Genomic DNA, 13,592 nt, shown 5'->3' with positions numbered 1-13,592 from the left:
AGACAGTTCTCTCACTTCCCCATTGGCTTCCTTTCAAAGGAGACACTCGAGAAAAAGAATTCACCTCTGTGTTTTTGTGTCTTTGTGTTGGTCTTTCTCTCTCTCCTTCTTTCCATGCAAAACCATCATTGAACTCTGCTATTAGAGTCCACTTGTTGCTTATCCTTGCCATAGTTATGATGATGAAAACAAAGGGTATTTCATGTCCTGCTAAGAATTAATTTTTCCGTAAACCATTCCCACATTCACCACACGGGTACAGTTGAGTACCAGAACTTTTTGAGCTCAGGCGTAAATGAACACAAGAATGACTTTCTGTAGGTGCCTCCATAGCTTCTAGCTTGCTCCTGGAAATACAGTTTTGGACACAGACCATACAGGGTTTCTCCTGCAGAATGCATAAGTGCCTTAGAGCAATTGTCCAGAATCTGAGCAGAAGTTGGCTGCTGCCAAAGGTGTCCCTCTGCACATAATTACCTGCTGTGAAGGGTCTGAGCCAAATGCTGCAAGTTAGTGGGGATCTTTCCCAGCAGTCTTTGTAGCTTTGGGTACGGCTCTGGCAAGTTTGCAATTAACAAACTGTAGAAGAGGTATGGCATAACTGAGTCTGTGCAACGACAGGAAAACTGTCAGTGAGTATGTGGTAAATATTCTGCACTGGAAATCCATGAGTATCTGTTTGATAGGTGATTCATAAAGAACCAGGGGGGTCACAGTGGTTAGTTAAAGGAATCATCTCCCTTTTAATGCTGAGTAGATATTTGGCAAGGGATTTTCAAAAGTGCTTCGTCAATTAATTTTTTCATTGGAAGTAATGGGAGTCTTTCTCTTTTGAAGACAGAGGGAATAGCTGAGCTAGCACAGTGGCATCCCTTGACAGTTTATCCTCAGATCACCCTTCCTCTCTTTATCATAGAAGTCAGTGAAACCCCAGGCAGATTTGGCAAAAGACCAATAGCTGTCCAGCTGCCTTCTCCACATTAAATATCTACCAAATGAGAGTAGTGCTATGTCAAACACTGGTCTTAGGGAGGTGAATTTTAGAACCAAATTCTGCCTGCAAGTGTGAGTGGTATCACTTTTTTTTTTGGAAAACTAGATACATCCTTTCCTAGATTGTCATTTCTGAAGAAAGCTTACTAAGATCATTGGACTAGTTCTTTCAAAAATACCTGTTTTATCACTGCACCTTAGCAAACAGTAATGCTTACATTTAATTTACATGTGAACTGGCTTTACTTCTGTTGTGTCCCCATTTTGCCATCACAGACTACTGTGTGCAGACACTAATGTTTATCTATTATTAGAGTTTGCAGCAGGTGAGGAGAAAAAGTGTAAGTACAGCCTTTAGCTATAAAAACATACCGGATGAAATAAATCCTTACTTGCTAAGAAAACATGTGCCATGAAACTCAGGTGATAATTATTCCTGAGTTTAACAAATCTAGAGATCCCAGACTCAATCTGTCCTCTGTAGAGCAAAACAGTGTTCCCCTGATATTTGCTAGTAGTTAAATATTAATTGCTCCAAGGTTCCCGGAACGTCCTTGGAATTGTGGCAAAAGCAGGAATTGTAGCACTTTCAATAGCTACCAAACTAAAAATGCTTTAGGTTAATCCCAGCATAAACCAATAGTCAGGAAAAATAATATATGCACATTCAGATATTATTTTTTCTTAGTGCAGAAGAAAGAATACCCACATAAACTGAGCAAAATTCATGTTCTTAATGTCTAGCTGGGACATATGCCTGTGCTTTTTACCTGAGCCTCCATTGTGATTCTGGTCAGGATAACTGATTTTTTATAGGCATTAGGCGGATTGCTGAAAATGGAGCAAATGCTTAAAAACTACCTGAAGCTCCAGGAAGTGCTCTAGGATAGGCAGGGGGTCGCTAAGTGTCACGCTTGCTCTGCATGCTGCCGCCAAAGCGGTGAAATAGGTAAAAGGCTCTGCCTTTACAGACAGAGCCCCGTGGCTGTCACCCATCCAGCAGGGTGAGCTGGAGCCTCCTACCTCCACAGCCACTGGCACGACTCTGACAGCACTTGGCTGTCCTGTTTCCCATGGTATTTTTGGCTGCACTGCAAGAAGTCAGTAACGGCATGTGGGGACAAAAGAGGACATCAGGGCAGTCAGCAAACTCCACGCTCCATCCAGTGGAGCCATTCCAGATTTGTTTGTGGAAATTTGAGTGGAGACATCACAGAAATTCTATGCATGTGGAAAGCTTCACAGCTGGAAAAAAATGATTATTTGACTTTCTTATAAACCACAGGTTTTCCAGTATTAAGGTTCCAGTGGCTTCTCATCTTCCTCAGAGCTTTTCAACCCTAACTGCATAGGAACTCAAGGAAGTTGTAGCCTATCTGTGTTTTAGAGATGATGGTAATGCCCTGGGAAGGAAAATGTCTGTGTTCTCTCCTGTTTCATTTTCATAATCTGCAAAAATCATGAAATTAAGCCTGGCAACGTCGAGCAGTGCTCATGTAACAGAACAGCATGCTAGCAGAATTAAGGACCGGTATTTCTGATCAGAGTTTGGCCTTCAGCTTTTGCTTCCTGATGCATAGTTATTCTAAAGATACTCAGCTTGCTGAAATATAATTGAGCACAATAGTAAGTCATCTTCTATTTGAGGGTTGAGCCACTTCTGATGGGGAGTGGCAGAGGAGCAACCATCAGAGGTAAGGGTGGATCTTGCATGGGATATGCCAGGGAGATGAGGAATCGTTAAGTCCAGCAGGAGGGTTCATCTGTATTACATTGTCACTTGTTTCTTTGGTTCGCCTCCTTCTCAGCAAATAGCTATCGCCCGGGAAGGTGACTTGCTGACGAAGGAGCGGCTGTGCTGCGGGTTATCCATGTTCGAGGTGATCCTGACGCGAATTAGGAGCTACCTGCAGGACCCGATCTGGCGCGGACCCCCCCCGACAAACGGGGTCATGCATGTGGACGAATGCGTGGAGTTTCACCGCCTCTGGAGCGCGATGCAGTTTGTGTACTGCATCCCCGTGGGCACGAATGAGTTCACTGCAGAGTGAGTGTCCAAGGCTCTGCCCTTAGCACACCGCTCATGAGGTAGCGGGGTGAGACAGCCCCTGGGATGCCCTCAGCTGCAGCAGTTGCCTCAGCCAGCAGAGATGTAGAGGGAGAACATGGGGACCTGAGGACAGGACTTTGTTGTGCATAGACATAAAGAGATGCCCAAAAAGCTTCCCATCGGAACAGATGGGGAGAAGAAGAGCAATACAAAGTGACATGTCCAAGGTAACATGGAGAAGAAAATGGGTAGATGGGTACAACCCAAGTCAGAGGCAAGGTCCTCATCCATCGTGCTAGGTGAAGCACCATGCACTGGTCCTGATGTAATTCCGCAGGTCTCCCTGAGTTTCTCTCTAGGTGTACACCCACTTTCCAGGGATAGGACTGAATCTGATTTTCCCCCACCAAGGAAAGTTCCTGGTATCATGGTAGGACAGCTCTTACCTAACTCTATCCTGTCCTCCCTCCAGGCAGTGCTTTGGAGATGGTCTGAACTGGGCAGGTTGCTCGATCATTGTTCTCCTTGGACAACAACGGCGCTTTGACCTCTTTGACTTCTGCTACCACCTGCTGAAGGTGCAGAGGCAGGATGGGAAGGATGAAATCATAAAAAATGTGGTAAGTTGAAGGGTAAGGTCCCAAAAGACCTGAACCAGCACACCTCTCTCTCTCTCTCTTTTTTCTGCCTTGCCTGGTGTTAACCTTATTGAAACTGGATACACTTGATATCAGATTTCCATCTGCAGTCTCAGCAGAGAGGCCAAGGTTTTAATTGGCTTGATAATCAAATCTTTTTTTCTCCCAAAGCTTTTACCTTCTTCCTGGGGTTGGAAAGCTGGAGCAGAGAAGCTGGTATTTCCAGCAACCAGCCTTTGATCTCAGTGGCTTTATCAATAAGCAGTTGGGAGTCCTAACTCTAGATCGGTTAACACAGGACCACTCACTGACCTTGTTAATTCTCTCTTGAGTCATCGAACCCTATAATGAAGTGAGTCACCGGTCCCTGGGAGGTGCTAAGTGGAACTGTAACACGTGTTATAGCTGCTTTGCTTTAGCAGAGGTTTCTTAGCAGCAGGGCAGAGGTACCAATACTTGACATGAAATTCTCTTCACTGACTGTTTTTCTCCTTCGCCATCCCTCCAGCCCTTGAAAAAGATGGCCGACAGGATCAGGAAGTATCAGATCCTGAACAACGAGATTTTTGCCATCCTGAACAAGTACATGAAGTCAGTGGAAACAGACAGTTCCACGGTGGAGCACGTGCGCTGCTTCCAGCCCCCCATCCACCAGTCACTGGCCACCACCTGCTAGTGTGGACACTACCCCTGTGTGCATTGGGAAGGGAGAAGAGACTGAGCCCAGAACAACTGGGAGGATGAACTTGACGGCATGCGACCTGGCAACAAAGCAAGACTGGGTATGCCTACGACACAAGGACGCATCTTCCCATCTGGCCCTGTTGAGTGCATGTTCTTCTGTACCATCCCTGTGACCCGTTTTACTTGTAGCTTTCAGACTTGGGGGCGGGTGGGAGCGGGCGGGCAAAATGTGCTTTTCTTCCATGAAGTGGTCTGTTTTTCCCTGTGATTCGTCCAGTCTAACCCAAAACTCTGAAGCCATACTGCAGTCCCAGAGGTGGGGCTCCTGTCGGAAGAGCTGCGTGTTTCCGCAGTGCTGGGAGCCCGCTCCCACCACAGAAGCAATAGGGCAAATCAACCCCACCTGTGATGTGTGCCACCAGCCATGGGGCAGGAAGGTCTGAAGACAAACCCTGACTTGCTCTTTTGGGGAAAGAGGGGATGAAGGCAGGATTTTACCCGTGGAAGCATCCTGAGGACCAAGGAACGGCACAGAGGGGCTGGGCCTGGCCAGCCTTGGTTTGCTGCATGCCTCAGGCTGGGGCTAGCTGTGTGCTCTCTGTTAAGTTGTTGGCCTGTCTAGCATCTGCTAAAGGGAGCTTTGGCAGTCAGGATTCACAACAGTGATGAAATAGCTGTCAAATAACTCCTTGGCACTTCAGAAAGCTGGAGGAAATTGAAAACGGCCTGGCTTTTTCACTGCAATGGGACATCCACTTATTTTGATTCAAAGGTTCTCCCCTGAAGACACATCTTCCATAAAGTAAACAAGGACCATGGAAAAGATTGCATTCACATGAATATGCTTTTGTCCATGCTAATTTGGGTAAAAACAGTCACTGATTCTGACAGCAGGCAGCTGTAGTTACCTCAAACATACGTGATCTTTGATTCAGCTGAGGATGAGAGCTAGAATGTGTATCACAGAATGGCTTGGGTTGGAAGGGACCTTAAAGATCATCTAATTCCAACTCCTCTGCCATGGGCAGGGACACCTCCCACCAGACCAGGTTGCTCAAAGCCCCATCCAGCCTGACCTTGAACACCTCCAGGAATGGGGCATCCACAGCTTATCTGGGCAACAATTCCGGTGCCTCACCACCCTCTGAGTGAAGAATTTCCTCCTAACATCTAGTCCAAATCTCCCCTCTTTTAGTTTAAAACCGTCCCCTCTTGTTCTATCATTATCTGCCCAAGTGAAATTTGTGTATGCTCTGGAATCCTATTTCCCCTTGTTTTAGACAAATTCCTAGTCATCAAATATCTTTCTTGAGAGAATGGTGTGTATCAGCAAGGCTTAGTAAGCTTCCCATCACTCAAAAATGACAGAAACAGTATTTTCCAGACTCAAAAGCATTCTGAGGGAACACTGAAGTCTGTTTCCTTTTCCCACTCAGCTTGTCTAATAGCCCTGGAGTTATCAGATGTTGGGGAAAAAAAATCAGTAGGAACTTCAAGGAAGAATTTCAGAACTCATGGTTTTTCCCTGCTCCCCCCACAGAAGCAATACAAAACCTTGTGCTTGAAGCTAACAGAGATCAAACCACATGCTCCAGGAGAAGATAATGATAGCATCACCACTAGCAATATTTTTTTTCTCAGCTTTAACCAGATCACAGCAGGTAATTGCTGTTACAATATACAGATGTTATAATATATTCTTTTCATGCATCTCATCATGCCATGTAAACTGAATGCTACTACAGATGTTAAAAAGGCAGAGTCTGGGCATGTATTCTCTCAGAGGAAACATACTATTAATTAGTAGAAATGTCCCACATGGAATATTTTGTCTTAGGAAACAACAGCCAGCACTGCATTATTAGCAAGACGAGACCTTGCTGTGTGAGATGAATTTGTTCTCCCAGACACTCTCCTATTTCCTTGCTAATCAACAAATAACCCATACATGCAAAGTGCTGGACATTTTCACACCTTGAGTCTCCTTTAATAGTTGAGATAAACACTTAAACTGCTGGGAGGAACTAGTGCGGCACAGTAAGCTGTAAGTAAAATGAAATCTCAGGAAGTCTGGCTGAAACCTTTAAGTGGCGGGGAAGGACCAGCCTCGGAAGGTGAGTTGTTTCCCTCACCTTGTAAGGAAGAGCAGCAAAAGAGCAATAAGGACCTGGGACTCTTGCTCTCTATTTACTTTCTCTACTAAGGATGTTCGTTCTGGTTTTCCATTGTGTTCCAACACTTCTACACTGCTGAAACTACTGGAGTGTGTCTACAGCTATATATATATATATATATATATATTTAAAGGAGGAAGAGAATCAAGCACTTTATTTTTTTTTTGTGGAGAACAGGATACAAGCAAGACAGATCCAACCACGATCCTATTTTTCATGACCTAAATAGCAAATGCTTGTTGATTTGGTATGAAAGTGTTGCTGAAAAGGTGGCACAGGTCTCTGGCTGTCAGAGCCATCTCTGAGCACAGCACAAAGTGAATGTCCTACTACGTCTGACATATTACAAGATGTTGGAGGCTTGGTAGAAAACAGCATGAGCAAGAATACAGAAGGATGAACTGTACCACACTGCCCAGTCTCAAATAGCTAGACAAAATAGGATATTGTAAGTTGAATATTAACATCTGCTTTCATCTGTTCAGGTTTGGAGTGAGTCATGAGATTTTTACCTAAACATCTCTCTTTACATTCTTCTGCTGTAGCTTTGGCTTGATAATTCTCTGAAAACCTGCAAAACACAGTTGTGTACTTGAACAAACAGGTGGATGAATAAACAGGTAGGTCTATTTTTTGCCTTCGGATTTGCTGGCAGAATGGAACCCCTTCAGATTCTGAGGGGTGAAATGTTTTGAGCAAAACATCCGAAGTGCATGAACAAAATGTGAAATACTTTTGGCTGTAGAGTGGATGCAGCTGTTTTTGCCTTGTTGTTCAAGTAGTATGAGATCAGCTAGGGATAATCTTACAGTCTTCATTTCTGAGACTGAATGTTACCCTCCTTTTGTTATCTGAAGGATTCAACTCGTCTTTAGTTTCAGTTTTCTAATCCTCCTTGATTGTATTTGAGAGGTTCAGGCTTTCAGGCTTAGGTCTTCAAAAAACTCAGTGAAGTGTAATTTTTCCCCTTTTTTTTTTAAAACAGCATAATTGTTGGTGTAAATAGGGAGCAAATTTCTGACAGCAGGGCTAAATAATAACAGATTGTCAAAAGATCAGGCATATTCTCCACACTTGATTTTTTTTTTTTTTGCCAGGTTTGCATGTCTTCCTTGCAGATGTACTCTTATCCTCTAGTTTGCAGCCTTTCATGATCTGCAGACCTCTTATTTTTTCCTAGGAAAATGTGGACCCCTCCATGGATATTTTAAGTCAACTGACTACGGGCTCACTTTTGTTAACCTACATTCTCCTGATTACTCTGAAATAGTTGCAAACTTTGGGGTTTAACAACTGCCAGTTAGAACGTCTACTTCAAAGACAAGTTGTTGACTCGATACAGAAATTAGAGGGGGGCGAGGATGTTTTGCGTAATGAATGAAGTCAGACTCGATTGTAACGTTCCCTCCAGCTTTACCATTATGAAATGTGACTGACTAGTGGCAGTGCAGATGCCTTTCTTGGATGACGTTACACTTGACTTTCAATGATACAATAGAAAGGGGAAGCAAACTAGTTCAAACTCAGCACTTCAGTGGTTTTCCTTTTAAACTGTGACAGCACTTATTAGCATTGAACAAAATGTTAGTCTTTTTTTCCTCCAGCATTACTCCAGTCAATAGGTTCATGTGTGTTTGAGAATAAAAGAAAAAAGAGTTGAAGGTGTAAAAAAAAGGAAAATATTCTCAAAAGCTCTTGTCAAATGTACCATATTTGTATGAAAAGCTGCTTGAGTTATTTTGTACAATGAGTTTTATTTATGGTGAGGTATATTTACGCTTGTGATCTGATACAGTGTTAAATTTTTGATCCATATTTGCTATGCAGCTGAAGATGATATTTTGTTTTTGTATTATTTTTTGCTGTTGTTCTAAAATTCAGCTAACAGGAGCTTCCATCTCCATTAGAAATGCTTCTGCAAGAGTAAAGCATCTGGTACATAGTGATATGTCCCGTAACACAGCAACCAACAGTGTGTACAACAAATGTGGGATGACTTTTGTGATGAAGAGAAATAAAAATTGGGCTCATTCATGAAATGGGCAAACTTTACCTCGTGGTGTCATTGCTATTTATGCAGTTATTCAAGGAAAGCCTCTGATTGCACCTGGCAAAAAGAGAAAGCTAGGATGGATGATGGTAGCATTTTGTTGCTAAAGATGTCAAGTTTGCCTATGAGAAACTTGATGATTGGAGGAAAACATACAAATTAAATTTTGTGGTAGAACTTTTTTTTTTTTTTTTGGTGGTGGGATGTATATAATTAATAGCTTTGTTTTGAGTAGATCCTGTCAAATACTAAACTGAGGAGCTCATTTCCTCTCACTTCCACAGCCTTACCATCTCAACAGGGGACTTTGTATCCCAGGAGGCAATCCTTGCTTTTTTTTTTTTTCTCCATATTTCCATTTGAAACCATTCTTCAAATTGTATTAGAAGCATCCAAGGAGTAGTTCTGTAGTGCAGGAGGAGCAGTGGGGACAGAGAGGAAAAGACTTCTGAGAGTTGAGCAGGCAGGGTGACACAACTGATGAGGCTCTGTAGCAGCAGGAGTGCCTGCGCTCCATCAGCTCCAGGCAAAACACTGTAACTGATGTTCCCTTTCATAGCTTCTTCCCAAGGTTTCCTCAGGGGAACTGCTTCCTAGCTTAACAGAACTGAAAATGCAATGATTCTTCATGTAAAACTGGAAGTGAACGTCACACCATGACCAGGCAGCTCTGTTGATCTTTCTGATGTGTTTCAGGGGCACACGATGTGCCTGAAGCTGTGTGTAACACGCTGCCATGGAGATTATTTGCCTGCTGGTTGCAAGTTGCCCAATGTTTACTAATTTCAAAGTTGTTCTGCAGTGGAAAACGGCGGAGAGGAGGGCAGGATGTTCTTCCTGACAGCTTCTGATACTAGGCAAGTTCTTTCTTCCATCAGATTTCTGTTTTGTTTAAACTCAATAGCTGCTGTCTCATGGGCACCCCAGTGCTAACGCCAGCCCTAAGAGGTGCTGAGCGCTCACAGGCTGCACAGCCTCACCTGGAGCCAGATGCACCCCTTGCATTGAGCATCAAGCTGCAAGAGCCTGAATTTTGGACAACAAACCTTGGGGACCAGTATCAAGAACACAGGCCCATATTTTTCTTCCTCACATTCCTAAATAAATGTCCTCAAATTAATAGTGGTCTGCCATTGAGAAGAACAGTTTGTTTCCCAATGATTGTTTCCCAATTTCAGAAGTGTAACAAAATGACCCTTTCTGTAACCTCTTCTGCAAGCCAGCAGTGCCCTTCACATCTAGTTTTGCTTCATTGAGAGTTTTGATACAAACTGGCAGATAAGAGGGCTGCAAACATGCGATCTGCTGACTGCACTCCACACCACCTCACAGCATCCACTGCTGGGATCCCTCCATGGCCCACAGAACATCCACCTTTCCGTCACCAGCCCTCTGCTCCTGTTCTGCCAGCGTATGGGCCTCAGAGACCTGTATCACTGAACTGATGTGGATAAAAAAATAACCCCGCAAGTGAGGCAGGCTGTGTTTTCTGGCATTACGAATCCACATCACTCAGCTTTTGAACAGCACAGAGCCACAGGTACTTGCACTGGCACAAGGGGTCAGCACAAAAAGGGTGCAGACCCATCGTGGGAGGGACGGGTTTGGGAACTCTCCAAGCTGGCATTGTCATTTAAAGTCCTGCAGCATGAAATGACAGCCTCAGCCTGCTGCAGACACTGTTACCTTGAGATAACCTGAATTAAAAGCTGTCTGCTCAACAAAGTCCAGTCTTTCAAGCCTTGAGCATCCTTTCATGTTGCTGCACTGCAATCATCTGAACACCAGGCAATTCCCTTAGCCCCTACACAATCAGGTCACTGTCAGAAAGAGAAGGATTTACCCTCTCTTTGAAGCAGCGAACTGTTCCTTGGGGCCCTCAAACTATACAAAGCCAGAATATTGCAGCCCTGTTCTAAAAGTTTCCACAGGAACTTGGCCTAGCCAAATCCAAGGGCAAAAGTTTCCATCACCTGTTAGCAGGATACCTTCCCCATAATATGTAACACAGGGGAATTGATACCCAGTATTTTTCCTTTTTTTTTTTTTTTCCAAGCCAGAAGAGATGAGCAGAGAAGAGCAGGGGAAAGAAAAGCCTTTTGATGTTGCTAAAGATATTATTTGCATGCAAAGTTCTCTTGCTATATCCCCTGGATTCCAGTCAAGTTTTTTTAGCCTGGAAACCAGTATTTCAGGAGGAACTGCATTGTTAGGAGATGAGCCACTATGGAAGACTCCCTGATTTCTGATGAGTTGAGCCTTATTTTTAAGGAAACATCTGATGCGAGTATCAACCAGTGAGGTCATAGCTTGGAGCTGAATTCCCTTAATTACAGCCTTGCCATTAAAATGAGGATGTGAACCAATAACAGAGGCACTGGTTGCACCCCAGCTTTATTACTATCAGTCTGAACTTGCCCTTGACTAAGTGTAGCAGGCAATTCCATGCCAATCCTGCCCAGCTTTGAAATCCTATATTGCCATATAGAGCCTTGCTAAATCCATCAAATGCAACTCCTTTGACTTAGTGATTTTATATACCACACCCCCACAGTCCCTGCTCAAGAGAGGAAGGTATGACACACATCCCATGGCTGATTGCAGGATGGAATGAAACTTCTCCCACGGTGGGGACAACTACACATGCTCCTTCCCTGATGTCTAATAGCGTGAGCCCGTGCTGTAACATCCCCTCCTTTTGGGACCTCTTAGCTGTCACACCTTCTCCTTCCCCGGAGCTCAGAAAAGCTTCTCTTGCCCCTTATCAAATACCTTTGGGGTCAAAGACACACGTGTGGTCACATTAGCCCAGTTCCCTTACGAAACCAGGCTACCAAAGGAAGGTAAAGCTGTGACCCCAAGTGCCTTTTGCTTTCTGCTGTGCTGCAGTCATTTATGAGGTCGCACCATTCCCAAAAAGATTATTGTAAGCTCAGAGCCCTGCCATAAAAATATGCTCCCTCCCTAACTCATCTAAAGCTCTGTGCATAGTGAGGAGCTCTCCTCTCTACAGGTATCAACAACACTCACCCACAGAGGCTTGGGAATCATTTTGGCCACACCTTAACTGGCATAACTAAAGCACCATGGGGACTCCCAAGCCCTGGGGACACTGGGCAAGGTCCAGCCAAGGGCAGAGACCCACAGCACAGAGCAGAGCAGCACGCAGGGGAACACAGGACATGGACGGTGCTCATCCCACTCAGCCATCACCTCCATTTCTGCAATCACCCTCATATTTACACACTGCATGAATGGCTCACAACCAGCATCAGCAGGCAAATTTACAAATAAAGGCCATCACTATGTAGCTCAGGGTGCCTTTCACCTGCATAATAAACAACAGCAGTAGAAGTTGCTTTCAAATCACTGATAAATCAACATACATTCGATTTCCTACATCAGAAATCACTGCCAGGCCATTTGGATTGATTATCAGGTGCTCCTGTGATGAAGGGCAGGACATGGGACTTGGCCAGTACAATCTTTCTCAGTCACCCTCAGGTTTGTGGCTGATGAACTGACCCAGTTAAAATGAAATGACTCACAAAATGCTGCAACATTTGCTGGGGAAAACGGTTGTACAGAGATACAATCAGGTGCTGAGTGAAGGATCCACGTGGTGCCAGCAATGCTGCAGCTTGATGGTCTGAGAGCAATTTCTTAGTAATGTGCAGATAATGCATTTTACGGTGAAAAATGCAAGTTTTCAAGCATTAAATACTGCAGATCTTACATTTTATTGCCTCATGAAAGGTACAGCGTCTACCCAAAAATGCAGGCTTGCTGAAGGAAACCTAAGCAGCTTCTATTGGTTTCACTTATCACTACTGACCTACAGCAAAATCCGGCGATTGGATCCTGCTGCAGTGCAAGGGCTTTCGTATCAGCAGTAGGTTTGTGTACACACGGTCACTGTGCACAAATACGGGGAGGACGTCAGCAGAGGAGGGTGAAGATGAAGGTAAAGCACATCCGAGTGCAACAGCCTCTGAAATGTTCGCATTATTATGCAAATATTATCAGCAGGAGCAGGGACAGGAAGTTGATGAAGTTAAACTGTCAATGGAATAGCCACAAAGTGACGTGAAACAAATCCAAGTGATGGAGGAGCCCACACGTGCAGATGGACCACCCCAGGAGTACAGCAGGAGAGCCCCTACCCATCCCAGCAGGGCTGAAGCTGACCCTCTGAGGGCTGGGATTCAGCATAGAGGCAGCGAAGCCCTAAATCACAGCCACTGCTGGTAAAATTGTGCCCTGACCTCGTGGCGCTCAGCACCTGACAGCACAAGAGTGCCCTTGCCGCTGCACGCTCGCCTTCTGTTGGTGTTTGTTTTTCAGATGTGCCTTTGCCGGCAGCTTGGCCTTCTCTTTGACTCGAAGGTCAGATGAGGGAAATCCGCCCTGACCTCCAGCACAGAGCATGGCTTCGCAGTGAGCACACGATGCGGGGAACCCTGCACCTGCCACAGAACCTCTGTTAGGATACATCCATCTTCCTTACACTGTGATATGTTTCTCAGCCCCCTTAACCTTGCCCTTCGGTCCTAAAAACTACTGAACCCAGCCACAGTAGTAAATAGGGAATAATAAACACTGAAACTTGAAGCAACAGGACACTTTCTGAAAAGTTTCCTTGCTACCCCAATACCTCCTGTGACAGCCTTAGTTAGAGCAGCTGTGTTCAGGAGCACTGACAGAACTCAGGATTTAATTTCTCCTGCCTACTTTTAATTTGTTTTCCCACTCTCAGCACACACAGAGCACCCACAGCACCCCCAGACAGGGTCCCCCTCCAGCCTCTCCCCATCCCGGCCACCCGAGGGGACAGCTCCGGGGGAGAGCCGGCTCCCTCCCGAGCCGCACCGGGCTGGGGTGCGAGGTTTTTAGGGGCGGTGGCTTGCATGGGAAGAGGCTCCCGGAGCTGTAAGCCTGCCCCGTGCCGGAGGAGGAGCCGGCTCGGGGTGCCCGGGGATGCCGAGAGCCCTGCGGAGGGCAGG

The 13,592-nt window shown here is 45.1% G+C and overlaps 1 protein-coding gene across 4 annotated transcripts in view; it reads left to right on the top strand.

The window, feature by feature from the left end:
• Window positions 1–5,374, top strand: part of CYFIP2 (cytoplasmic FMR1 interacting protein 2) — a 50,172-nt gene extending 44,798 nt beyond the window's left edge. For all 4 annotated transcript variants that reach the window (XM_032196661.1, XM_032196657.1, XM_032196659.1 and 1 more), the window contains exons 29-31: window positions 2,802–3,040; window positions 3,516–3,663; window positions 4,190–5,374. In XM_032196661.1, the coding sequence (XP_032052552.1) occupies window positions 2,802–3,040; window positions 3,516–3,663; window positions 4,190–4,357 (555 nt within the window). In that variant the 3' untranslated portion in view covers window positions 4,358–5,374. The remainder of the gene's footprint in view (window positions 1–2,801; window positions 3,041–3,515; window positions 3,664–4,189) is intronic.
• The last annotated feature ends 8,218 nt before the right edge of the window (window positions 5,375–13,592 follow it).

The sequence above is a fragment of the Aythya fuligula genome, chromosome 14 (assembly GCF_009819795.1).
Source record: "Aythya fuligula isolate bAytFul2 chromosome 14, bAytFul2.pri, whole genome shotgun sequence".
NCBI classification, from domain to species: Eukaryota; Metazoa; Chordata; class Aves; order Anseriformes; family Anatidae; genus Aythya; species Aythya fuligula.
This window is presented reverse-complemented; position numbering and strand designations above follow the sequence as displayed.